The 27347-nt window shown below is 42.4% G+C and overlaps 1 protein-coding gene across 2 annotated transcripts in view; it reads left to right on the forward strand.

Moving 5' to 3' along the window:
- The window catches only part of ptprga (protein tyrosine phosphatase receptor type Ga), a 411465-nt gene that overhangs the window by 369280 nt on the left and 14838 nt on the right, over positions 1-27347 (forward strand). For both annotated transcript variants that reach the window (XM_051921188.1, XM_028825125.2), the window contains 10 exons: positions 8243-8334; positions 11805-11901; positions 15423-15505; positions 16654-16788; positions 19473-19607; positions 19699-19871; positions 22087-22222; positions 24183-24329; positions 24802-24895; positions 26066-26142. In XM_051921188.1, the coding sequence (XP_051777148.1) occupies positions 8243-8334; positions 11805-11901; positions 15423-15505; positions 16654-16788; positions 19473-19607; positions 19699-19871; positions 22087-22222; positions 24183-24329; positions 24802-24895; positions 26066-26142 (1169 nt within the window). The remainder of the gene's footprint in view (positions 1-8242; positions 8335-11804; positions 11902-15422; positions 15506-16653; positions 16789-19472; positions 19608-19698; positions 19872-22086; positions 22223-24182; positions 24330-24801; positions 24896-26065; positions 26143-27347) is intronic.

Here is a 27347-nt window from a genome sequence, read left to right on the forward strand (position 1 = left end):
TTTGATGCGATGATAAGCAGACCCTCACTGCAGTCCCTTCCATCGTATTCAAGCTGTTGATTCCTCATCACAACTGCAACAGCTTCCCGGTTCCAATAAATCGGCGGCACCTCTCCTCAACTGTTGATTCTTAATGGTAAGTTTTACATTTTTTAACACGTGTATCGAACACATCTGGAGTGTTTTCTTTACCACTTAGAAAAAGTGTCTGACCTAAATGTACGAGGTAGGGAAGTGCAAAGTGACGCTGAATATTTCAGTGTTTTGATTCTTACACCGTGCAGTAAAAGCAGAACGCTTGGCAACTTGTGGAATATTCAGTCTGTGACAAAAAAAAAAAATAGTTGTGGCCAGACAAGGGGGTTTAATTTGCACAGAAAAATCGGCATAGCAAACACATACAACTACGTCAGCTGCTGCAGAGGCGACTCACACGCGGTCCACAGAGGATGCAGACGTCCACAGTGAATTCATCTTCACAAAGTATTCAGACCCCGGTCACATTTCAGACTTTGCAGCCTTTCAAGCAGAAGCTAAACCTTGTAGTTAATTAAAATGCTCTCCTTCTGCCACACCAGACATTTTCCTAAACTGTTCACGTTCTTTTTTCCTGAGAGTGCAATTCAAATATTTTGTGGGCTACAACAGATCAGTGTTTCGCAGTAGTTTGTCTTCCATACTAAATTAAAGCAGATTTTCTTTTGAGGGAGAGTCAAAAAGTAAAGGTGGCTTTACCCTTTAGTACCGCTAACGGTGAGCAGATGAACATGACGGGTCTATCACTTCTGTCTCCACATCGTCTGCCGGCAGGTCCATCCATGCACTGCTTGTATTGTTCCACTGAATTCTTCTTTGGGAACAAGAAGCTTCTTGGCGGCTGCTGCTCCTCCAGAATCTGAATCCTCGTCATCAGATGTGAACCTGCGGCCTTTTTAAGTGGACCAAAGATGTGATGGCCGCATGGTGCTGGTTCAGGGCTGTAACGTGGATGTGGAAGACGTCGTCTCCACCATTGCAGCTACTGCACGGGGAGATGCGTTGTCATTGAGCAGCAAGACCGTTTTGACAGCATTCCTCTTCTTTTGCTGCGAAGTGCAGGTTTCATTTTCTCTCTAAGCGTAGCACAGTGTGTTGTACTTGTCACTGATTGCCGGAGTCCCTGAAAATGCACCGGAATAGGACCCTTCATGTCCCAAAAGAGGGTCATCTTGATTTTCTTGCAGCTGAGGGTTGTCGCTTGAACCTCTTCTTTACTGGAGAAGACGAGTGTTTCCACTGCATGCCTTGTCTCCCACTGTGATGGACCCATGTCTCCTGTCCAGTGGCAGTCTGCTCCAAAACATTTGGATCTTCTTCAGAGGAAAACTTTTGAATTGTGCCAGCTCCCATGCATTGCGTATGACCCTGTGACCCTACCCTGGATAAGTGGGTTTAGAAAATGGAAGGATGGTTTGATTTATGGATATTGTATAATGGACATGGATGGCACGGTGACGCAGTGGTAGTATTGCTGCCTCAAAGTAAGGAGACCTGGATTTGCGTCCCGGGTCCCCCCTGCATGGAGTTTGCATGTTCTCCCCATGTCTGCATGGGTTTGCTCCCACAATCCAAAGACATGCAGGTCAGGTGCATTGTGGTTACTAAATTGGCTCTGGTGTGTGTGTTTGCCGTGCGATGTACCGGCGTCCTGTCCAGGGTTTATTCCTGCCTTGTGCCCTATGCTAGCTGAGACAGGCTCCAGCAGCCCCCCAGTGACCCTGTTCAAGAACAAGCAGGTTAGAAAATGAGTGACTGCATAAGGGACACGCAGGTCCAGAAGAGATCGGCCTCATCTGGTCACCTGTTGGTTTGCTTTGCTGCTTCTTCTTGTTTGGCTTCTTCTTAAGAAAACAAGAAACTGTTAATGGGTTCTGAATCTTAAAACGCAAGTCAATTAAAATTGAAGCAAAGAGGTTCATCTGTTAGCAGCAGTAGGAAAAATGGGGCTGGAATGAAAGCCCACCTGCACTGAGACCACTCCAGGATCTGTAGCTGGACTCCCTGCTCCATTTTATCTATTTATTCATCCTCCTGTTTAACAATAAAAAGCTAGGCAAGCGTTTCTGATGGCAGATGATAACTGAGTATTCCAGCACTTGTTACGGATATTAATGAAGTGACTTGAAACTTTGGGACTCCTGTCACTCGTGCTGCTGAAAGAAGGAAAAACAATTATCTCAAAATGTTTAAATCCGTACACCCAAGAAATGAAGAGGGTGAGCACAGATGATTTTACAAAGCTCCATTGTAAATGTACAGCAGATTCAGAAAGTACTGAGACCCCTTCACTTTCTGCACACTTTATTGTGTTGCACACTTATTTTTAAGTGGATACATTTGTCATTTTTGTCTATCAATCTACAATCAATAACCCATAATGACAAAGTGAAAACATGCGACCAGAAAGGTTTGCTATTCATTTCTGGAACTCGATGAGCTGAAATATAAACAGCGTTTACGTTTTTTTTTCCTGCTATATTTAGTGTGTCAATGCTTTATAATACCTTCAAGCAGTGTTTATAATGGCAGTGTGTCGTGGTGGGTCACCATTCTGACGGTCACGCTCGACCCCCCCTATTGATCCGATGACCTCAATGTTCCCACGATTAGACTCGATACTCTGATGACCCGCCTCTGTGACGATTCTGCTCAATCCCCCCCACTGCCCTGACGATCACACTCGATCCCCACATCACTCAGACAATCGCGTTTGATTCACTAAGGGAGACATTTGGACCCCAGGAAGTGGAGAAGCGCTGCCTTAAAGAGCACAATTCCTCAATGTACTTGCTTGAATCTTTCTAATTATAAGGGACTTGCACCCCCAGTCCACCCCCCAGTGTCACCAGCGTTATTTATAGAGCTACTGCGGCTACCTCAGGAGAAGGCCATACATTTTAAACTTATCCAGACACCTCAGATGTTTCATTTATTTCGTCCAACCTGTCACTTGATTCGACTTCTTCTGCTATAGGGTGGGCACCAGTGCGGGGTGGGCTCACAGCACATGGTCTCCTATTTTGATTTTTTCCAAATTGCAGCTGAGGAGTAGCAGGGCTCCAGTTCTTCTGATTGTAAAGTGTCATTGTTTTTTTTTTTGGTCTAAAGTGGCAGGATTCCTTTTCTGTTTTCATTGTGTGAGACAACACAGCTGGCTGTTAGACGTTTAGAAGGAAAAAAAATTATGATAATTAAAAAAAAAAAAACATACAGCTGCACAATGGATTGGATTTCATTTTTTAATTAAGCTGTTAAAATAGAGCGACAAACATAACAGGTCTTTCATAATGGTCTAATTCACTGGAAATCGTTATTTTTCAATTGCGTCTTTAGATACAATAAATAATTTGCCATTTGACACTGCAGTTTGAGCCCCACACCCCATCGCTGAGAAGGTCGGCGCCAACGGAAGGTTGCCGGTTCGAATCCCGTAAAATACCAAAAGGCACTCTGCTCTGTTGGGCCCTTGAGCAAGGCCCTTAACCTGCAACTGCTAAGCGCTTTGAGTAGTGAGAAAAGCGCTAGATAAATGCAAAGAATTCTTATTATTATTAACGGCAATTCGGCACTCACCGTGTGTCGTGATGCAAGCAAGAAAGCAGGAAGGAGTCGACACAAAGCCCCCTCATCACATCCCTGAAACCTTCTTCCTTTCTTGAATGCTTTGTGGTGCCACATGCTAAAAAGCAGCAGCCCCTCTTCTGAAGTTTTTAGGGTATAAAAATGCAAATGGCATGATAACAAGCACCTTATCTTCAATGCTACGTGGAAATGCTTGGTAAATTTTACTGTAGCGTTGGCATATCATTTTAATTTGTGTAACTTGCGTTGGTCACAGTTTCACTCGGACTCAGCACTTGGTTTCGTCTGCTTGACCAAAGTTTGTCAGATCGCCGCCTACTGCTGACTAAAACACACCACGGTCCACTGTGACGACTCGCCCTTTACAGCACCCACCTCCCTGCTCAAAGCCCTTTGCAGTTTCTTGTTGTGTATTCAGTGCAGTGAAGTTCTGCTTTTTTGTGCTTCAAACAAGTGACAGTAAAACAATAGCAGCAACATACAAAAACAATAAAAGAAGACAATCGGTACAACCTCATACAGCCATTAAAACAAGGGTCTGTGTGTGTCCACCCAGGGCTGTGTCTCTGTTTCATACCATTGGGTATAGGATTTGTAAAAGCAGCGATGTGCCATCTGTTGGAATGAAAATGGTTGAGCATTTTATTACTATTATCATTACAAAAAACATTTCAATAGATGGTGCACTTTAAATGTTAATGCTGAATATGCCGGGGTCTACTTTGATTATTTAGATTTCATCCTGTCTTAGATAAGTAGCACAGCTAGTTAATAATAACAATGCTTTCAAAGTCGCATTAAGTACAAACATATGTGTCACTTAGGTTAAGTGTTCTAAGTGCATTGTTCTATCTTTAAATATATGTGAATATTTACTTATTTTTAATATTAGTATTTGAACCCTAATCCACCCCTGTGAGTGTATCTGTGTCCATCTGGCTCAGATGTGTCTTTTATATGCCATTTGGTACGAAATTCATAAAAGCAGTGCCAATGCCTGTGGTGTGCCATCTGTTGGAATGACAAATGCAATGCATGTTATTACTGCATGCTATACAAAGTACACTGCAATAGATGGTGCAGGGCAAACATTAACGATGAGGCCCACGATGATTATTTAGATTTCAGCCCCTTCCTAGATGGGTAGCACAGCTAGTGGCAAAAAACCATGTAACTTGTTTTAGAGCTTCCTGGTCCAACGTTAAGAATGTTCAGGTGTGAGTGGGTTGGTGTTTCTTATTACTATAGTAACTTGGTCGCTGGTAGCGCAGTGCACTTATGGCACTTTTAAGAGGTGTACTGTACATGAAGGTGAATCCCACACACCTTCCATTAGTTTTTTGGCTTAAGAGTTTTTTTTTTAATCACCTTTGAATGCAAATGTACAGATAATCAATTCTGCATTTTCTAGTATAATGCCATCTAAACACTGAATCAGCAATTTAAATATAATCCACTCTCCACCACAGGTCTCGTCTCTGAAGCAAAACATTTTTCACATCATTTGCAGGTGTTTTGCCATTTTGAACAATTATGCAGTTTATCAGTATTTCACAGTGAAACAGAGGGTTCTGGGACTGGCAATCTTGAATTATTCATGTAATTAGCAGCGTCTTATTTACTAGTTGGAAATCGCTGCACCTCGATTAACCTGCCAGTGTTTCAGCGTTCTGTCATCACTTGCCGTAATTGACGGTTAACAAATAAAACACTGAAGCGACGCTGAGCTTTGACATTTCAGATGATGCAAAAGAAAACAAATCATCAATAGCTAGTAAACATGGACACAGCGGGCTGAAAGTTTATTTTGCATGAGGTGGCATTTTAGAAATGTCACAAAGTCAGTGTTCTGAGGACCACGTGGATTTGTCAGGAGCCTGCGGAGCTCACCGAAATGGAAGAGGCAGAGTAGTGTGACCGCTCTTTTGCACAGCAGCACACGGCACCTGCACCTTCTGACTGTGCAGCCAGATACACCTGCAGCTCCATTGTTAAACCGGCCGTCACTGGCCTGATCACCAGTCACAACGAGACGAGATAGAGGACATAACACAATATAACAAGCAAGAGGAGACTTTTCAGCACACTAGCTTGGAGTTTGCCAAACTGCATTTAGAGGATTTCAGAAGTCCTCTGGTGAGATTGAAGAACCTGCTGGAAGGATGAAGATCTTAGCAATACTCCATCTATGGCCAGACGTAAGCTACCCTCGAGTAAAAGGCATGTGACAGTTCAAAGGTGTCTGAGAGCAAGGGGAACAAGATTCTCCAGTCTGATGAGACAATACAAAATTAACTGGGCAGAACTCTGTCTGGCAGCGAAGACCTGGCACTGCTCATCACCTGCCTAATGCCATCCCTATGTTGAAGTTTGGTGTTGACAGCATCAAGCTATTGGAGTGCAGGGACAGGGAACAGCTCAGAATTAAGGGAAGGATGAGGTCCTTGAAGACAACCTGCTCCGGAGTGCATGCCACCTCAATCTGGGGTGACAGTTCCCCTTTCATAGTGACAATGACCTGAAGCATGCAGCCAAAACAACACTGGAGTGGCTTCGGGACAAGTCACTGAGTGTCCTTGAGTGGCCCTGACTTAAACCCCATACAACATGTGTGGAGAGGCCTGAAGATGACAATCTAATGGAGCTGGAGAGGATCAGAATGGGGTAAACTGGCCAAATCCAGGTGTGCAAAGCTTGTAGTGTCCTACCCAAGAAGACTTGAGCGTGGAGGTGTTGCCAAAGGGGCTTCTACAAAGTACTGAATGAAGGGTCTCAGTACTTAGGAGTGAGGGGTTTCATGTTTTCATTTTTACTAAATGTGCAATTTTAAATTAAATCTACAACACAATAAAGTGTACAGAAAGTGAAGGGGTCCCAATACTGTCTGAATCCTGAGATTCCCTTTTAATAGCAACAATTAAATTATTATTAAAAAAAAAGAATGCAAACCATTCAGTGATCATTAATGATCATTTTAGAGGTGCTTCTACAGGCAGTGTGGCGCCAACATTTGTGACCCTTGGAATGATCGCTGATTTCCGCTTCCATTATTTCTTTTACAGTGGGGTGACTAGAAAGGCTGGGGCTTTGGTGGCAAACTAGAAGGGATGTCACTCGTCGTTTAGGGGGCTTCTTCTGCACCATAGGGCTAGAAGTGGAAGAGAGGTTAGTAGCTGTGTGTGATGCTCATCTGTCCCCCAGTTTACCTCGTGTGCTGAGCTTTCCTCACACTTCAATAGCGTGTGTATGTGAGTGACAGTATCTACTACATAATAAAACACTAATGTGTGTGTGTGTGTGTTCCAGCCCCTCTGAGCAACACAATACAACTTATTTTTATATAGCACCCTTCACTAAATATAGAGCTGGTACGTATAAATACAGACTTGTTAAAGCACACAGAGAACAAGGTAGAAACTGAATAAACTGAAACAGGAACCAACAATATCTGTCCATTAATTTGTTGGTGGCCATTTGACATAAGAGGAGATTAAAACTGTAAAAGAGAAAGTCAAACCTGAAGTGAGAGTCCTGGAGACCTCGGCCAACTGAGCTTCCACCACCTGCTGGTCATTCTATAGTGGAGTCTGTGCTGGCTGGCCAATCCGACAAGACAATCTTTCCATCTGAAATGAGTTTTCATTATGCAGGAGAACATCCTGGCAGTAGTGGCACCAAGTGTCACATCAGGATACCGAGGGGAGAAACAGGACAGAGGAGGGTTAGTAACGATTTATAAATATTGTGTTATTTATACTTCTGTACAAATGACTAACAAACAGAAATACAGCTGCACAGCTAATCAGCAGCTCTAGTCAGGGTATGCTGGACTAAAGTCAGGAGTCTTCAGCCTGAGACTGAGGGGGCATCTCTTATTTTAGCAGGCAGATCATTCCACAGCTTCAGGGCCCTGTAACTGGAAGATCGACCTTCCGCTGTTATTTTGTTAAGCCTTGGAATGTAGGCTGGCATCTTAAGATCTCAATGTGCACTTAGGCTTTTAGGTAATAAGTTCATAAATGCAAGGTGTGATTGCAGAAGTCGGCTTTGGGCCGCCCCAGTGCATCTTCTTCAGGGGTGGGATGCGTTAACAAGAACATTGATGTGACTTCTTTCAAATGAGGCCATGCGAATGACATGAAAAGCTGCTTCTTGCTTTATACTATGTCTGTCACCTCAAATCTTTTTATTTTCTACTGTAGGATATCTTCTGTGCTTCTCAAGAGATTTGTCAGCAGAGTGTCTGTGGTGCTCACACGGCCTGCTAAATTAGGCTTTTACTTGGGTGTCCCCTGCTGTGCTTCTCCATCCTCAGTGCCAATCAGTTTACATTAAATATAGCACCTTTCACAGCTTAAACAATTGTATAATATGGATAAAAATTGTATGTGAATCTCTGGAGTGGGATTTTTTTATGTGGCCTTTGCCCAGCTAGTGGTGTCTTCTTCAGGGTTCATTTCTGCTCCTGCGCTCATTCTTTGTTGTACGTCGGCTCAAAACTCTCGAGCGATCAAGTGGAGGAGCTATAAAGAGCGTCACATTCCCCATCTGCAGTTCTGTAACAAGTCGGTGCTGTTGGGCCCCCTGTCTCTAGTAACCCTCCACCCTTTTTGATTTTCAGATGACATGGAAGCCGTGCCAGTCAAGCAGTTCATGAAGCATATCGGCGACCTTTACTCCAATAATCAGCATGGCTTTTCAGAGGACTTTGAGGTATGAATTTCAGCTTGAATATGACACATGCTTTTTTTTATTAATATTCCCTTCATAAGCATTGTGGAGTATGGGCTAAGCTTCCTTCTGTTTGTAGCCACCAAGTAACACACTTTTTTATTCATGTGGGTCATTTGGTTTCATCAGTGGCCCACAAGCTGTTAAAATGGCTGAGCTGACAGAACGACTGTTCATTCATCCTGTGGAAAGGACTGTGTGCCATAAAATAAATTTCTGTTTGTCCTATCAAAAAACAGAACAATACAATAGCATTCTCCTAATCAAACAAGTAATAACACACTGATACGACCATTTACTTCAAATTAAGCACAAACAGCGAAATGACATTCAATCCCCACCCAGATGTAAAAGACTTTTATCATTTATAAAAGAGTAAACTACAGTCGTGGCCCCACAAATGAAGATGGCCTCTAGGAGGATATTTGGATGAGGCATTGGAACAGCTTAGCTATGAGCTAAATGAACAAACAGAAAATGGACTGAACGGTCTCCTCTCATGTGTCCAGTTTTTTGGTGTGCCAGCGTGTTAGCCGTGGCGCGTGGCTGCACTGCCGTTTGCCCTGAGAAAGTCCCAAAGCCCAATTCCAGGTATGTGAGGAGCCCGCACGTCCAATTCATGTCACATGTATCACCGCATTAACCCTCAATTAGGACCAAAGATCAAGGTTCAGGGTCCAGTGGTGTGGCCTGGAGTTCCTTAGGGCCGAGGCAGAACGACAAGGTGTATTTTTAGCATGGAAGTGGTGATACCCTGATACCCTGTTAGAAGTGTAGGTGCAAGGAAAGTCATGCAGTGACTGAGCACTAATGGAGGAATGGACTGATTACTGTGAAAAATGGCTTAATGCGATGCGTTTGTTGAACCCCTTAAATTAAAGCTGCAAGTCTATACAGTACTTCTGTCACATCTTGATTCTTTAACTTCAAATCCATTGTGGTGGCATACAGAGAGAAATTTACAAAAGTTGCTTCAAAGTCCAAACACTTATGCACCCAAGTGTATGCACATGCAGGTTGGTGATTAGTGCCGCCACCCCTCTTTAGCAGTTCCGTGGGTCAGGGAGTACAACACCTGCACTAGCAGGTAGAAAAGGCTGAGTAAAGGCAGAGTAGGGACAGAGAAATGGAACGAAGGGAGACAGAGAAAAGAAAGTGCTGAACTGTGAGAGAGGACGTCTTTCTGGGTCCTCATGGAGAGTAGGGGCAGGGGACACATCATGGCCATCTTTCTGTGAGTGCTGACGGGAGGAGGCAGAAGAAGGAGTCCAAGGGTCCAAGTTCTGGGATGGAGGGTGTATGCGGTGCTTCTCAGAATAGGAACTGTGGACAGTCACATACAAGCGGCAGCGCAGGGACAGAGCTGATGGAATGAACACTGAGTCGGTGGGTCTCCTTGGGGGTGACGGGGCGAAGTACCCGACGAGGGCTCCATTGACAGATGAGGTACTGGGAAGTGCGTAAGGATTTCTGCTCTGTGTACGGGACTTCTAGTTCTCTAACAGGTTTATGAATTTTAATTATTTATTGGATACTAAACCCGCATTGTTTTTATGGACATTTATTTATTAATGGTGTTTAACTGCACCATTACAGTGACACTGTTTTTGCCATGTGATGTCATTTTCTACCCGCTTAATCCAGACCTGAGTCTCAGGGGGTGATGGAGCCTATCCCATCTAGCATATACCACAAGGCAGGAACAAACTCTGGACAGGGCACCAGTCTATCACAAGGTGACCTCCCACACACACACACACACACACACCAGAAACACACTAGGGTCAATTCACCTTACCTTCATGCCTTTAGAATGTGGAGAATACCGGAGCAAACCCACACAGACACGGGGAAAACATGCAAAGTGTATGCTGGGAGGACTCGGGACGTGAACCCTGGGCTCCTTATTCTGAGGCAGCAGCGCTATCACTGCGCCACCTAACACTGTTCTGTGTCCTCGCTTGCCTTAGTCCATCCTCGGTTACAAACTACTAGCGTCACGACATGCAGGTGTGCCTGTAGCTTCAGGCATCGCAGCATCACAAGTGGATCTCAGGTTTTTCTGTGACAGACAACCTTTAGAAATAAAAGAGTGAAATAAATCTATCTCTTAGCTATCACTTTGATGTAACGACTCAAGGAAATAAAGCAGGTGCCCTAATGAACAGGGAATGTATGGAAACGTGACATGTGGAGAGCTGCAAAACACCGAGTTTGAACGTCTGTGGCCCACATGGATGTACGCTTTTGGCCTCAATTGCACACCCCGATAACACATTTATTTATAAAGTCTATTTATCATACGTCTCAGAAGGTCCTGAGCGGCCACAGCTAACAGATGCGAGTTCCCCCATCTCATCCTGTGTCAGGCAGCTCCGTCTTCTCCCCCTGTGTGACAGAACTGGCACCAGCTGCTCAGTATTTAGGCACCAGGAGGACTCCCTGGTGGCTCATTTGTGTAAAAGCTGCCTGAGGTTTAAATAGCACACGACACCTCAGCTGGAGAGTTATGACAGGGGCTGGGAAGCTGACCCCTCTGCTTACACTTGGAAAGACGAAGGTCATCAGCCATCACGGCCTCTCTGGGGGGTTAAAGTCTGCAGTGCATGGCCTTGTTAAAGGAGGGAGATGAGATTTTTAATGTAGGATAGCAGGACATTTGATTGTGAGGAAGGAAAGGAGGACATCTTGGTGTTTGTCTGTCAAAATTCAAGTCAGCGGTAGGTTTTCAGTGATCTGTAAGGAGTAGTGTGTGGTTAAGGCAGCGAAGGGAATGGAATTTAACTGCCGTGACCACCATTCAGAAAAGCGATGGGCACATGCTGGCCTGTGCGTCTCCACGAGTCTGTGTAGCAGTAGCAGGCTGAGGCCAATCCACCTGTCAGAATTCCTAGACACCTTGAACTAAAACGTGGACCACCAGCTCCTGAGCAGAAGGCGTCAATCCTACTGACTCCATCACTTTATTCACATTTTGTGTAAAAAGTGAAGGAGTCTGAAGACTTTGTGAAGGCGCCATAAATGCAGCCTGGCAGTAAATTCTGTGTGTGCATCTCAGTCCCCTGCCACCTCCGTGGTGTGGTGACCTCCTAACTCCTGTCAGACACACTTTTAATACAAGCAGAACAAGGCCTGCCAGTTTATGTGCGGGTAAGGAGGAATGAGAAAAGCCAATCAGCGTGCGACAGCTCAGCATGTCAGCCTTCTTAGCAGATCCAGTTAGAAGATCTGCGACTAATTACGATGCAGTGATGTTCATTCAGTGCTTTTGTGGTTTCCATTTTTGGCCCAGTATTGTCTACATTTTTTAAAGCTTTTGAAAACAACAAAAATAAAGGATTATGTATTTTAAGGTTTTGGCCTCAAGATTTCATTGTTCATAATTTGCATCTGAGGGTGAAAATGTAACTAAGAATAATCATTTATGGTTTCCTCTTTCTTCTTTATTCTAGGAGGTACAGCGTTGTACAGGTGACATGAACATCACAGCTGAACACTCAAACCACCCGGACAACAAGCACAAGAACAGATACATCAACATTGTCGCCTGTAGGTCTGAGCTGTTTCTCTATTGCTTTTTCACACATTTTAGTTCTTTTGGAGCTGCCAGTTAGAGTCGCTTTCTAATTAATTCAAGAACAGCCAATGGTGACGGGCAACTCACAAGCGATTTGTTCTTTTTGAACGACTCTTTTCAGTGAGTCGGATGACTCGATACGCAAGCATCATAAGCAAATCGATTCAGCAGAGCTCGTCAGGAGTGCGGACATGTATTATGTGTCGTGTTGTCAGCGTCTTTCAGTGTGCAGGTAGAGTCGTTCATAAATCTGTCACTGATGATTCTCTCGTTTACCATACAAGTGAAATACAACAACACATATTATTACAATGTTTGAGTTGGTTTGTTTATTTCTGGTGCAGTTTGTTTTTGGAATTGTTTTAAACAGAATACATGAACATATTATTAAACTAATATGTTTATGTCACTTTATACATTCAACAATTAGTCACACAAAATTACAACGAATAAAAATATTCTAACAATTATTACCTTTAAAATTGACTTTAATACCTTGTTTATGGTTTATTGATTGTACCAGCATGTGCTATTCACTGATTCTTTTAAGTTCAAACTGAATCAATACACGAAAATACTGAGCACAATTCACATTCATTTGATTTGTGAAAGAATCATTACCCGAGAATGAGGCATATGATTCTCTTCTGTTTTGTCTAAGAGTGGTCATACTTTGTGTACTGAAACAGGCCGATATTCTATGAATTATTGGCATCTATCATTTATTATATACTAGCTGTGTAAGCCCATGTGGGTCCTAGAAACTATTGAAATAGTCAGAAAAAAAATTAAAATGTAGAAATGTCAGGTATTTGAAAGGAACTACTTTGGGTGTCTCTCTCCTAGGAGGTCTCGTGTTGCCGACGTGTTTGCATTGTTTGTGTATTAGCAGCTAAGCGACTGTCTTTCTTCAGAGGTTTCCTTTTGCCGACGTGCTCGCCTCACTTGTGTATTTAGCCACTAAGCCAGTGATTCTTTCTTCAGAGGTTTCGCTTTGCCTCAGAGGACTCCACCTCTCACTTCTGGGCCAGACAGACACACACACACTTCCACGTGTAGATGTTTATATATAAGATAATAATGTATGAATTATTAAATTATATATTTGTTATTTCAATCAGTGGAGACAACTCGAGAACAAGGCACTCGTTCTGAACAGAATGACTACCGTGAGTCTCACAAGTTACATTCATTTGATTTGCAAAAAAATCAAACCTGAGAATGAGTCTCACAATACACGTTCATTTGCTTTGCAAACAAATCATTACCCCAGGACGAGCCTCACGACTCACTGTACGAGAACGAGGTGCGTGATTCTCATTCATTTGATTTGTGAACTGATTCATTACCTGAGAACAAGGTGCACAATTCTCATTCACTTATGTTTTTCTGACATGCCTTCTTATTTTAACTGTGTTGTCATGCTTTGTGTACTGAAGCAGGACAATGTCATATAAATTATCAGCATGTTAATAATAATGCATGAATTATTACTTTGTATATTTGCAATGTGATTAGAGGACACAACCTTGAACCATATTGATGAATCAAACAAGCTAAACGAAGTAAAGAATTGATTCACTTAAATAGGTAGAAAGAATCAAATTCGTAAAGTGAATCGAAATGCCCACAACTAACAGGTAAGCAAAACTAATAAGCCAGTGAACATTGAGCCGTAGTGTTGCCCATATTACATAATAAATGTGGCTCTAGCTGATTCAGAGTGCGGTGTGTCTGGACAGCAGAGTATTTGATTTTATCCAGAAGCAGCCGGAACTTCACAAAAGGGTGTCTGGTTCTTGAACCTGTGCTTATCTCTCTCTCTCTCTCTGACATCCCACTCATTTTTATCTCTGTTGTAACGTCCACAAAACAATGGCAGCTGTAGAGAGAGTGTTTGCTATAATGAGCAGTGATTATTCGAAAATGATGGCCAGGAGGGTTTCATCTGCATTTGAAACCAAACCTCACTGTGCCAGGACACAAGTACTGGTGACCATCCTGTGATTCTATGGGAATGGCTGCAGGGCAGCTGAAAGAAGTCAAGGAGTGTCCTCTGACAAGCGGGCCACCTCCACTGCAGCTGTGCCTGCTGCTTCATGGATGAGCAGATCCCATCTGTGCTTTTCAGGACAGCCAGGACTCAAGTTAGGAGAGACCCCGTTGTATCACACAATAAGCTCAGTTGAATTCTTCACATTTCAACCATACACACACACACACACACACACACACACACACAAGGGGCTCATGAATATGAGATTTGTGTAATATTTCACAGGGTCTTTATGGGGTGTCATGAATATTTAAATAATATTCAAATGTGATACTCCAAACCATTGAGCCATAACAGTGATTAAATGTACACAGTGACTGCTCTTCTACTGCTTTTCCTTTCCTTTTAATCCAATTATTTTGTACAGCAAGTTCTATCTTCAGTGGGTTCAGAAAGTCTCCAGACCCTTCACGTGTTTCACATTTTGTTGTGTTGCAAAATGCAAAGAGCCAGGGTACATGGAATAAATGAGCAAGTAGTGTGGTCGAGAGCAGGACTTTAAGGACCTTCACATCTCGGCTTGACGTTATTTTGGATGATCTCGGTCAATGGGATGGACAAGCTTCTTGGGCTGAATGGTCTGCTCTCGCCATAATTTTTCTAATGTTCTAAAACATGCAAATCACTACAAAGCAGCCCCCTAGATTTGGATTCTACTTTGGGCCCAAGCTGGCCACTGTGCTTCAGGATAAAGATGCTATTTATATTTCACAATGCAGTGAATTACACTGGACATGGCAAGGCTGAAGAGCCCGGCTCAACTCTGTGTGAGATTTGTACGTTTTTCTTGCGTCTGCATGGATTTCTTTCTTCAGATGCTACACTTATCCTCCAGAATTTCCCAAACGTGTAGGTCTGGTTGATGGCTAATTCTAAATCAGCCAGGTGTCAGTTGGTGTACCCTCAGATGGACGTGCTACTCAGTCCAGGGCAGGGTCCCAGTTTGTGTCCAGTGCCACCATGATAGGCCCTGGTTGCTTATGACTGTAGTGGGTTAAGCCGAGTTCAGAAGATGGTGGATGAAGGGACAAGTGAACAAAAGGAGAAAAAACGTCAGATGAGATTATCTGACAAAATGAAGGAAGGCGGTAAAGAGAGGCTTGAATTCATTCAGTCACCTTCTTTTACATGGATGTGCCTGTCTGTATGTCTGACTTTCTGTCCTAAAGTGAGTCTATTAGTCTTTCATGTTATCGGTTTGTCTACTTTGTAGTGCCGTTCATATCCAATCTGTGCATTTTTATATAACTATAGAGAGGTTTCCATATTTATCTATAAATCAGTGCCTGTCAACTCCATCATGGCGCATTTCATATCTCAGTCCTGTACGCGGCATATTTCATGTATTTACAGTAACTATTATGAGTGAAATAATCAAATGTAACTGAGTGAACAGTTTTCATCAAACTTCCTTTAACTTTCCTTTTCTGTTTCCAGATGACCACAGTCGGGTGAAATTGCGGCCTTTAGCTGGGAAAGACTCAAAGCACAGTGACTACATCAATGCCAATTATGTTGATGTAAGTGGACTGGTAAAGTACAGTATTCATTGAGGAGCAGCCATTAATGTTCTTCTGTTTGACCTTCAGGACCCCGCTGGGGACTTAGTTTTTCCCTGTGCTTGAAAGTTAAATGTGAAGTTTGTATTTGTTATCATTACACAAAACAGTGCAGAGGATTCAGAAAATACCCGGACCCCTTCACTTTCTACACATTTTGTTATGTTTGCAGCCTTGTGCTGAAATCATTTAAAATCCCTGCACTTCAAACCCTGAGGTTGTGGATTCAAATCCCACTACTGACACCATTGTGTGCGCATCTCTTCACCTGTCTGTGTCCCAACTGGAACAACAAAACAAACAAAACAAAACAAGTGGAACCAAATGTGCCTCAGATGATGTAAGTCGCCGTGTCAGCCAAATAAATAAACAGGAATTTATTTTTTTCCCCTCATCTATCAACACTCACTATCTCAGAATGTTTCTCGTTTTGATGATTTTTTAAATCGCATTTTCCCATGATGCCATCTTTTAACGGTTGTTTTGATGGTTGCCTGAGGGAGTGTGAGATGTGTGATGGTATAGAAGTTCCACTTGTCCACTTTCTGCTTTGTCCGAGTTTGCGGATTCAAATTAAAAAATCTCTTATTTTTATTTTGTATGCATTATTTTTGGCTTACATCCTGGTTTTTGACTTTTTTGCTGCGCCCAGGACTGCGAGTTTGGTTTTGCACACTCAGCCTGTTTGCTGGGTTCTCCATCCCCCAGTAGTTGACTGTGGCCATTTTCTACTTCTCCTTATCTCCTGACTCCATGACTTTTCAAACCTGCTGCCACTCCATGCAGTCAGCACCACCAGTATTTTAGTAATTAAATTTGCAAAAGTCAAACACTGAATCCAAGACAGGGCCAAATTCAAGAATTTAAATTAAAAACAAAGGAGATGGAAACAATTGTGTCTCCGATGGTGTAAGTCGCCTTGGATTATGGCATCAGCCAAATAAATAAACACCTGTAATTCAGAGCCCTGCTTACTTAATCAGGATTGAAGGTCTGGTCGTAGAGGTTTGATTTTCATAAGTCCAATACCATGAAATAGGTAAAGCCATCTTGACGACTTCTTTCAAGTAAATGAATTGTTTTATTTCTTTATTGCCTCCCAACTGTAGGGCTACAACAAGTCAAAAGCATACATTGCCACCCAGGGTCCCCTGAAATCCACTTTTGAAGATTTCTGGAGAATGATTTGGGAGCAGAACACAGGCATCATTGTCATGATCACGAACCTCGTGGAAAAAGGAAGGGTATGTATTTCAAGTCTGACACTCCAGTACCTCAAGATGGCCGATAGTGAAGCACGCGTTAAAACTGTGACTACCACGGTGACACGAGGCTGTCGATCAGAGGGTCCTAAGTTCAGGCCTGGAGGACACACTGTGGCTGAAGGTTTTCATCCCAGCCATATTTACTTTGAGTTAGTCTCCTAACTTAATTAAATAAACTGATATTCTACCCAGCCTTTGTGTTTACAAAAAAGACAAAACTGGATTAATGCATTTTTATTAGTAAGCATGTATGTGTGTTACATGGGGATCCTTTAATGTTTTTATGTTTATTTTTATGATTTTCATCTTCCTTATCATGATTTTCACTCCACTTCTCAACTGTCCTGGTCGTTCTTTACGAGTAGCTGCAGCCTTTTACCATTTTGTGTGAATTATCAAAATTAAATTAATGCAGAAAAAAAGGTGAATGAATAGGAAAATATCTTGAGAGAGAAGTGCGATGGCAAACATTCTGATGGTTCTAAGTGTATTATAAATGTAAATCTCACACTACTGTGCTTTTCTGAATGCAGTATAAGATAAAATGGCTGACTGATTATGAAACCCATTGGGATACAAACCTGCAGCCACAGTGGTCCTCCAGGACCGACCTTGAGAGCCGCTGCTGTTCCTGGTGATAATGTAACATCAGGGTGTTATTTTAATATACTAATTAAATGCATTTTGTTCTTAAGCAAAACTCCGCAATAGAAATGTATTTTCTTTTTAAAAAAATCAGTTTGAGTCGCCTTGTAGATGACGCACAAAACCAAAAATTCTTTGTGCACACCAGCTACGCGGTAACTCGGCTGGACTAACAAATTCCATTTTGGGCAACTGGATTGCAATCAGAGGTTGCGTTTAGTGATGAGATGTTAATCATTGAGGGCTGTGGTTCTACATATGTAAATTATTTTTCTGAGAAATAAGTGTGATCTAAAATATGGCTAATAAGAAAAACAAATGAACAGAAAGCAAAATCCTCTGTTTTGTAACACCATGCAGATTTTTCATTGTTATTTCAGAAGCCCACTATCCTCTGTTTACTTGTGTCACCCACGAATATTCTTGTATTTCATTCTACAGCCCTGAAGACGGTTGATAAAATAACTCGTAGGTGGTTTCCATCTATAGATCGACTACTACAAGTTAACTCGTATTTACCGGTCAGCGTTAGGACACACAGCAAGTTCAGATGTCACCAGAGCTCACTCACTTACTGTACCCCGTTAATAATAATCTTTAAGGTAATCAACTAATAACTGACAAAAAGCGTCCGTGGCTAAATTGGGCTGAAGTGGTCCTGAGCCACATTCAGACACTTTAGAGCAGGGTGTCTTCTGTTTTTTGTTTTTTTTTTTAAATCCCGACTCAGTGTTGCCCTGTCAAGTGTCGACCATCCGATGGTGGGGGGTCCTTGGGGGATCGCCACTGATGGTCATAGTGGACCTTGGAGAATCTCTGCCACGTCATGGCAGAGTAATGTCAGTCACTTAAACAAGCCATGGTGAGACGCTTCACACACCACATGTGACCCATTTCCATTAATACAACGGTGGTTTGTGATTCTACTTTAAGATACTGTGCTTTAGAGCACCTGTCAGATAAATCTCTATCGAGTCGTACGCTAGAATTCAAGATGAAGCCCTTTAAACAGCCTAAGTACCTTGGTGTAAACCGCTTAGATGACCACTCCACCCACACGACTTACACCCATTTTAATAGGAGAAGCAATGATGAGCTAAACGATTTGCGTGAAATTCAATTTGCAGATAAACACTGCGTTCAACTTCATTAAATTAATGAATGAATGAATTAGTTAGTTAGATAAATAAAGTTACAACAAATTAGATGCACTACGCAGTTACGGAAAAGAACACCAGTGAAGATGATAGTGCAAAGGAGTTTGTTTTCCACTTATAAAACCTTAACCACCCCCAAGCTCTTTTGCAGTTTGCAGTTCTGAAATTGCCTGCGAAACGAATTCACGTTTCAGTTGGTATGTGAATCAAAGCGGCCTGTTTCTGTTGTGATTGCCGTGTTTTATTCGTTTTTCTGGCTTTTCTAATGAGTTTCTGGGGCTTGTGGCAGCTAACCTGCAGTTTCTGAAGTCAGGGAATGTGACCAGACCTTTGTGTCCTGTAGTATTTCCTGAAGAAGCTGCCGTTTTTTTTAACCGTCTTTTTGTGACGCCATTCTGAGTGTTGATAGGCAGCGCCATATTGAGATATTTTTGTTGGACGTTGCCAAGATAACTTCTCAAAATTCCCCAGGAACGTACATCGTCACATCTTCATTGTGACCCTGCAAATGGTGATATTATGCACATCCATTACGTGCCTTTGGGTCCTGATTTTCTGACTTTCTTCTCGCCCTACAGTTCTGATTCTTGTCTGTTTCTCTCTTGGTGAAAGATCAGATTGCCATTTTGGTTTCAACCCCTGCAGATGCTTCTTCTTGATCACACTACATCTCCGGATCCTTCAATTAAGATTCTCTCAGCAGGGTCAGAACAGTTTCACTCGTCACTAATCCCATGTCTCAAAACTCCAAATCTTTCAATAGGATGCCCCCACTTTCAACAATTTGTACAAACCTTGTAAAGGAATGTTATGGTAGTCTAGGAGGTTACCGACTGTTAATCGTGTCTCCTTTCTTCCCAGAGAAAATGTGATCAGTATTGGCCAACAGAAAACTCCGAAGAATACGGCAACATAATTGTCACCCTGAGGAGTACGGACATACGTGCCTGTTATACTGTGCGGCGCTTTACACTCAGGAACACAAAAGTAAAAAAGGTCTGCACCTGACTTTGTCCAATTAGAAACCGTTAACGTCAGGACCTTTTTATGCTTTTTTTTAACTTGTGTATATATCTTCCTTTTTCAGGGGCAGAAAGGTAACCCTAAAGGCAGACAAAATGAGCGAACTGTAATACAATACCATTACACCCAGTGGCCGGACATGGGGGTACCAGAGTATGCTTTACCAGTTCTCACATTTGTGAGAAGATCTTCAGCTGCAAGAACGCCAGAGATGGGGCCAGTGCTGGTCCACTGCAGGTACAAACACGGCGTTGGCATAAATAACCCATCCTAGTGACATTTAGGGGTAATGTCTCCCACTGCCGTGCGCTGTATCTGTGCAGCCTCGATTGGCCGAGTCGTAGGCAGCCAGCAATCCCTTTGCATTTTCTCAGTGGAGCTGAACTGGCGTAAGGTTGAGTAGGAAGGTCTTCTTCCTGGTACACCACATATGTATGGAAGCCACACTGGGTAGTGAAGATCCACCTCTGGAGGATTTATGACAAAATCTATTCAATCCATCAAGTTTAGCTTCTGACCAAAAGAAAAAAGACTTAATGTTAACATTCAGGGAAAAGATGAAGAATAAGGAAGAAACTTGGAAAGGCAACCGATAGAGTGACCTTTATAAAGCTCAGTGGCTTTAATGTCCGATGTCCATGCAGGCTAAAAAACCTGAGAGCAGAGTGTATGAGCGATCATGTAGGTTTACATCAAGTGTGTGGTATACCTCATAACTCTGTGACCTAACATAGGACCACCCCTCATTTAAATAAATACAGCGCCTTCAGAAACTATTCGGACCCCTTCACTTTTTTCACATTTTGTTAGGGTGCGGCCTTGTGCTAAAATCATTTCAATTGATGTTTTAGCTTATCAAGCCACACTCAAAACCCCACAATGACAAAGCAAAAACAGGCTTTGTGCACATTTCTTAAAAAATACAAAACTGGAATATTCCATTGACACGTGTATTCAGTACTTCAGTCTTTTGGGGTCGGACTGGCAAGTTTCACACACCTGGATTTGGGGATTTTCTGCCATAATTCTCCGCAGATCCTCCCAAGCTCTGTCATGTCGGATGGAGATCATCAGTGGTCAGCTACAGTATTTCATTGAGTCCTAGTCCGGGCTCTGGATGGACACATTTACAGAGTTCTCCCTAAGCCAGTCATGTGTTGTCTCTGCTTTGTCCTGCCGGAAGGTGAATCTCCGGCCCTGTCTGAGGTTCAGAATGCTCTGCAGCAGATCTTCATCAAGGAAGTCTCTTCACTTCCCTCTGTTCAGCCTTCCCTCAAGCCTGTCTAGTCTCCCAGTCCCTAACGTTGCCATCACTATTTTTCACTGTTGGAGTGGCATTGCCCAGGTTATGAATGGTGCCCAGTTTCCTCAGGACGTGATGCTTGCAGTTCAATTGTGGTTTCATCAGACCAGAGATTCTTGTTTCTTACATCCTTAGAACCCTTTAGGTGCTTTCTTGTAAACTCTAAGCAGGCTTTTATGTTATTCATGACCACTCTGTCATAAAGCCCTGATCTTTGATGATTGTCCTTCTGGAAGTTTCTCCCACCTACACACAAGTTCTCTTGAGCTCATCCAGAGTGACCATTGGGTTCTTGGTCACTTTTCTTATCATGGCCCTTCTCCCATGAGTGCTCAGTTTGACTGGGTGGCCAGCTTCAGGAAGAGTTGTGGTTGTTCCAAAGTTCTTCCATTTAGGAATTATGTTCTTGGGAAACAGACTTCTCCTGATCTGTGCCTCCACACAATCCTGTCTCTAAGTTCTACAGATAGTTTCTTTAACCTTATTTCTTGATTTTTTCTCAACGGCGGACCTCCAGTACACAGGTGTGTGCCTTTTTCTAATCAGTCCAATCATATGATTTGACCACAGGTGGTCTCTAAAACATCTCAATGATAATCAATAGAATGGGATGCACCTCAAATTTCACGTGTCATAGCAAAGGGTCTGAACGCTTGTGCCACTGGGATATCTCACTTGTTTATCTTTAATAAATTTGCAAAAATGTCTAAAATCCAGTTTTCGCATTGTCACTTGGGGGTACTGAGCGTTGTTTAGTTAGTCACAGTTATCAGTGACTTTCCAACCCGTGTTTAATGAGAGAAAAAAATTAATTTAAACAATTCTAAATGTGGAAAAAGTGAAGGGGCCCGAAGACCTTTTGTCTGAAGAGGTAAGTAAACCGTGTGGTCTGCTTCAAGAAAAAAATGCCAGACGTGATGATCTGAGCTCAGCTCTGAGAATTTGGAGAGCCATGGCTGTGCTGTGGTGGGGTTCACAAACCTGATATGAAGGATTACTAACTGTGTCTGGAGAAGCTGAGACGTACAGATGGAGAACGGGCAAAATCAGACAAGTGCTTCACTGATAACTTTGAGGAGATTCGTATGAGTGTTCATAGCTTTGTAGATGCTTGACATCCTTTTCATTTTTCTTTATTAAACTCACCAGTGCTGGAGTCGGGAGGACAGGAACGTATATCGTCATCGACAGTATGTTACAGCAGATAAAAGACAAAAGCACAGTCAACGTCCTGGGGTTCCTCAAACACATCAGGACGCAGCGGAACTACCTCGTCCAAACAGAGGTGAGATCCGGGCAGACCCCCCATTTTCCTCTTTTAAATTTTACTTGTGTGTTTATTACAATAAATAATGCTGAATTCTACCTGTTAAACCAGTGATGATGATGATGGTGATCAGCAGTTCCGTCTGGTTTTATATTTCATGGACAGGTTACACTTTCCACTGTTTTTCCACACTTGGCTGATTCATTGACTTCATAAAAGTTCTTCTTCACAAATTGCAAGACAAAGCATCTTGACCTCAAGAGTTGCCCGCATTTGTTTGTAAACTGGCGTCTTTGGGGGATAATAGGGGGATGCTGGTTACTGTTGACCTTGTGTTGTAAGTCTATATTGATGTTTTATTTTTTTATGAGCGTCACCAACATGACACGACATGGACATTGACAAGTTTCAAGTGTGTACTTTAAGGTACCAGAAAAAAATATCTGAAAAGTGTCCTTAGTGGAGGTGTCAATCAAAAAGCAGAGGGGTAAATACGTTTGAGCCAACAGGATTATGAAGAGTTACGCTCAAGAAGCAGACACCTGTCCTTTCTACTAATGACAATACAAGCTAACCATTTAAAATTCGAAAAAGGCTAACCTCGGAAATGAATTACAAAAACAGACCTGTTAGACACCGCGGGACGGCATCACGTCTCTGGATTAATATACGGTACGGTAAAGTCTAAATTAGCACGACCGTCCTTTTACAATCAAATGTCAGTTTTTGCTTTTAGGTGTGCACAGACCCGATGTTCAGTCGATGTGACAGCACTCTTGTCTGATGAGTGAATGGACACTAAAAAATGAACTAGCATACTGGAACATAAAGCAACCAGATGAAGAGTGACCTGCCCAGTAGTGTTCATCACCAAAGTTTGGCATGAATTTTGATGACCTTATTTGTCACATTGTTCCCTGTAAATTTGTTCCGTGTCCAGTTTAGGCAAACTTTTTCTTCCCAGCTCCCCATAATGCTTTGCAAGGCCAGCATGACATCACAGAGCTGTGGCATTCATGCAGGCTGGAGATGTCACTACATGATCTGTGTGGTAGTTGCCTACTGTAAGCTTACTCCACCTCACACGTTATGGCGCTGCCCGTTCTGCTCCATTCATGCCCAAATAACATACAGCACAGAGATGTATACTCGAGCCGGCTTTGCACCCCTCTGCATGCATAAAAAAGCAGTATTATCACTTGAGAGGTGCATTGGCGGACCACGATGAGATTATGAAAGCACTCTGTTGTGATTGATTGTGCGTCGTTGTGTCTTCACTGCAGGGTTAATTAAGCACGTTGGCACAGGTCAGGTAGTGACGGAGTGACCCCCCAGTATATAATGCTGATCCCTTACATCACTGGCTCAGTGGGAGTTACGGTGAGTCGTAGTGATGGGAGCTTGGGAGACGCTGAGAGAGATGAAGACTTTGGAGTTTTGTGGACTCGGAGTGTACTTACTACATGCTTAACACCATTTGTGAAGAACCTCGAGTTATGCTGTCTATTGGAAGGTGCTATATAAATAAATGTTGTTGTTCTAAGTTTATCTCAGGGAGGCGCAGTGGTCAGCACTATTGCCTGACAGCTCATGTCACGGCTTTGGACACAATGATTATCGGTCCAGCATAGTTGACAGATGCGTCCTTAGTTCTCAGAGATTATTACAATCCAATCAAAACAAATTCAGTTTCCCCTTCCACAATGACTTCAGTGCATTTCAGGAATTTGCCAAAATTCCCAAACATTTCCACGTTGGGTTCACTGATCACTACTGTCCAGTAAAGTATAAGTGTGATGGCCGCTCTGCTGTCTTGGTGCTCTCACTAGAAGGACATTTAGAAAGACTTGTGGTGAGCACATCTTCACCGTACGGCTGCCTTCGTGTTGATGTTTTACTAGACAAGGTTGACAGCTTAGCATGCAGACATCAGGAGTGTTTGCTGACCGTTCTCTGACATTCTGTTACTCAAATTCAGGAACAGTATATCTTCATCCATGATGCCTTGCTGGAAGCAATCCTTGGAAAAGAAACGGAAGTCCAGGCCAGTCAATTGCACAGCTACGTCAACAGCATCCTCACCCCAGCAGTGGGAGGCAAGACGAGACTAGAAAAGCAATTTAAGGTCAGTAGGCAGAACTTTGTACTCATTTTGATACTTCTGGTGAGAGGTTTCAGTGTTTGGTTTTTAATTAATTTGTAATGCATTCTGGGTAATGGAGTGTAGACTAATGGCCAAAAATGACAAATGTATCTGTTTAAAATGAAATCTGCAACACAATAAAGTGTGCAGAAAGTGAGGGGGTCTGGAGTCCACTGTAAGCTGTTTCGGTGGTCCGTTCTTCCAGAATTCCCTTAAATGACTTTATGTTGGGTTTCCCCCTTTATGGCCACTACCTGTATACTGATATACATTAAGGATAAAACCTGTGGAAAGAAAATAAACTAAACAGGACGAGTGTAGACTTCCAAAAGAGCTTGTGTGAGGGACAATGTGCCAGCGGATCCCTGCAACAAATAAAGTAAGGGGTCAAGGGGCAGAGGACTACCAGCTCAGCTCCCATGCACCTTCACTTTCATCTTTTCCTGTTTTCTAGCTGGTGACGCAGTGTAACGCTCGCTATGTGGAATGTTTCAGCGCTCAGAAGGAATGCAACAAGGAGAAAAACCGAAACTCTTCTGTGGTGCCATGTAAGGTTCTTGATTCAAATGGGCAGAATTAGTTTGCCATTCAGTCTTCACTTCACAGAGGGTCTGCTGTTGGCTCGCCCGCCATCCAAAATGACATTAGGAATCCATCAGCACAAAGGAATGCATTTCAGATGTGTAAAGCAAATTTCTTTTTGTAATTGAGCACAGGCTGTAGGCTGACGTAACTGGAAGCTCGGATGATGACAAGGAACGTTCTGATTTTCAAGTGTGAATTGAATTTAACACGAATTATGCAGATCTCAGCGCCGTGGTCTGGTAAACAAAGACTGGCGGCTCGGGCTGATCTCGATGGGCTGTTGACCGAGACAGTAACTTGGACCCCAGGGTCGTCTCCTCGTGGTCCCAGACTGTGTGGTCTGGCCTTGACCCGCCGCCGCTGGTGCACTGCAACTGAATGCTAATCTCCATTTCTGTTTTCTGCCTCACTTATTTGGTCAGTTAAGGTTTGAAAAGCTGTTATCAATACTTTGTATTCAAAGTTTCATTTCTTTCTATTTTATTATAACAGTTGAACATTGATTTCTGAAGAGATAATAAAGTATGAGTGCGGGGTAACATAACTTCATGCTTAGATGTACACAGAGTCACAGTTCTCGCTTGATAGAGATCAAATTATTTCTAGTCTTTTTAAAATATGACATCAAAAAAAAAAAAGAAAACTTTCACGTGGATAATCATAAAAAAAGAAGTCTAACTTAAGTTGTTTATTCCTATACAAATAATATCCACAGTGATATCAACGTGTTCAGTGTATTTAATGTGCGCTCGTAGATGCACCGTGAAGAACGCAGCACTGCATGCATCGGACGACAGGGACGCTCGGCTCGTTGTGGCTCTTCGCTGATTTCCAGTTGCTGTTATAACTGATGGCTCATGGAACTCCTGTAAGAGTGTGTGGAGCTGTAGAGAGCACGGCTTCAGAAAGACTAGCGCAGGACATCTTGACTTGGTAGGCAGCCATTTATTCCCTGAGCCAAGCAGCAGAGGGCGCTCCTGCACTGTTTGATCATTCAGACTTCTTTGTGTGGAATTTGAAGCTTTTGTCATCTTCTGACGCTTTTCATAACACCGTAACAGAAGTAACTCATGTTAAATACAGAACAGTGCTCCGTAGTAAATTCTGCCTGCCTTTTGTTTTCTCTCACCCAGCTGAGCGCGCCAGAGTTGGACTGGCACCTTTACCAGGGATGAAGGGAACAGACTACATTAATGCCTCCTATATTATGGTGAGTGTATGACTTAGCAGTAAAAAGAAGAGATTTAGAAATTTTGAAATAAAGTTATAGAAGTGATTTGAATTTAATGGAAAGCTAGAAATGCCCATTGTAATATCCAGAGGAGACGAACAACACGACGTCAAAGTCGGCGGAGGAGATGAGGTCCTGTTTACTGCTCCATTTATAGTTATAGGCAGAAAGGCTAAATGCTGCCCCTCCGTGACCAGCGGCCTTGTATTTAGTGTTGGGTGTGCCCTGCCCTGTATACGCTACATATTTACAGAAATACACGTTTGTTCAACTATATGATATGATTTTATAGAATAAACACTATACAGTGTTTCATGTTTTATACGGGTTCCTGTCTTGTGTTCAAATGTAATAATTTAACTAGTTATTTTTATTAAATGTCTCATTTTTTATTAAAACTATTTACACACATGGATCTCCTACATTCCCATAAGTAATATGCCTTTATATTGCCTTACTGTGACTGCTCTTGTTATCTTTCGTGAAATCATTGTTTAAAAAAATGTTATAACTAAATATTGATTTTAAAAAGTTAAAGTGTACTATCATTCGAAACATAACGTGAAGAAACAAACTGTTCCACGTAAGAAACTCGACAGAAGTTAATGCAGCTTTCAGTTCTTAACTTTAAAGGAGCACTCGCCCCAAAATGATATTTTTTATATGTTACTTATGCATGTTAACAGCCTCACACAAAAGTGGGAAGACGTCACTTACTGTACCTGACGTAGTTTGTGGTGATGGACAAGAAAAAAATTAATTTCATGTTTTTATGCAGAACAGAAATGATAAAAAAAAAAAGCTCATGATACAATGAATTATTATTATTATTATTATTAATACAAGGCCATGGTGACTGAAGCTGTGCAACAGTCCATAGGAAATCATTTTTAAACATCCCACGTTACTAGTGTGACATAATCCACAGGTCAGTTATCAGTCTGTATGCTCAAGACGTGCAAAATGCGTGCATTTATTACTCAAATATTATTATTATCTAGATACTTCATAAACAGAAAACGCAAGTCACATGGGAATTGAAGACCCGTTCATTGGTCAAGAGTCTTATAAACTCAATGTCATCTCTTTAACGATGTTAGTTACAAAATGCACACAAACAGATGATTGACGTGTGGCTTATGGTTTTTCTTTTTCTTTTTCCATGGATGTTTTTGCCATTGTTG

Source organism: Erpetoichthys calabaricus, chromosome 18 (assembly GCF_900747795.2).
Source record: "Erpetoichthys calabaricus chromosome 18, fErpCal1.3, whole genome shotgun sequence".
NCBI classification, from domain to species: domain Eukaryota; kingdom Metazoa; phylum Chordata; class Cladistia; order Polypteriformes; family Polypteridae; genus Erpetoichthys; species Erpetoichthys calabaricus.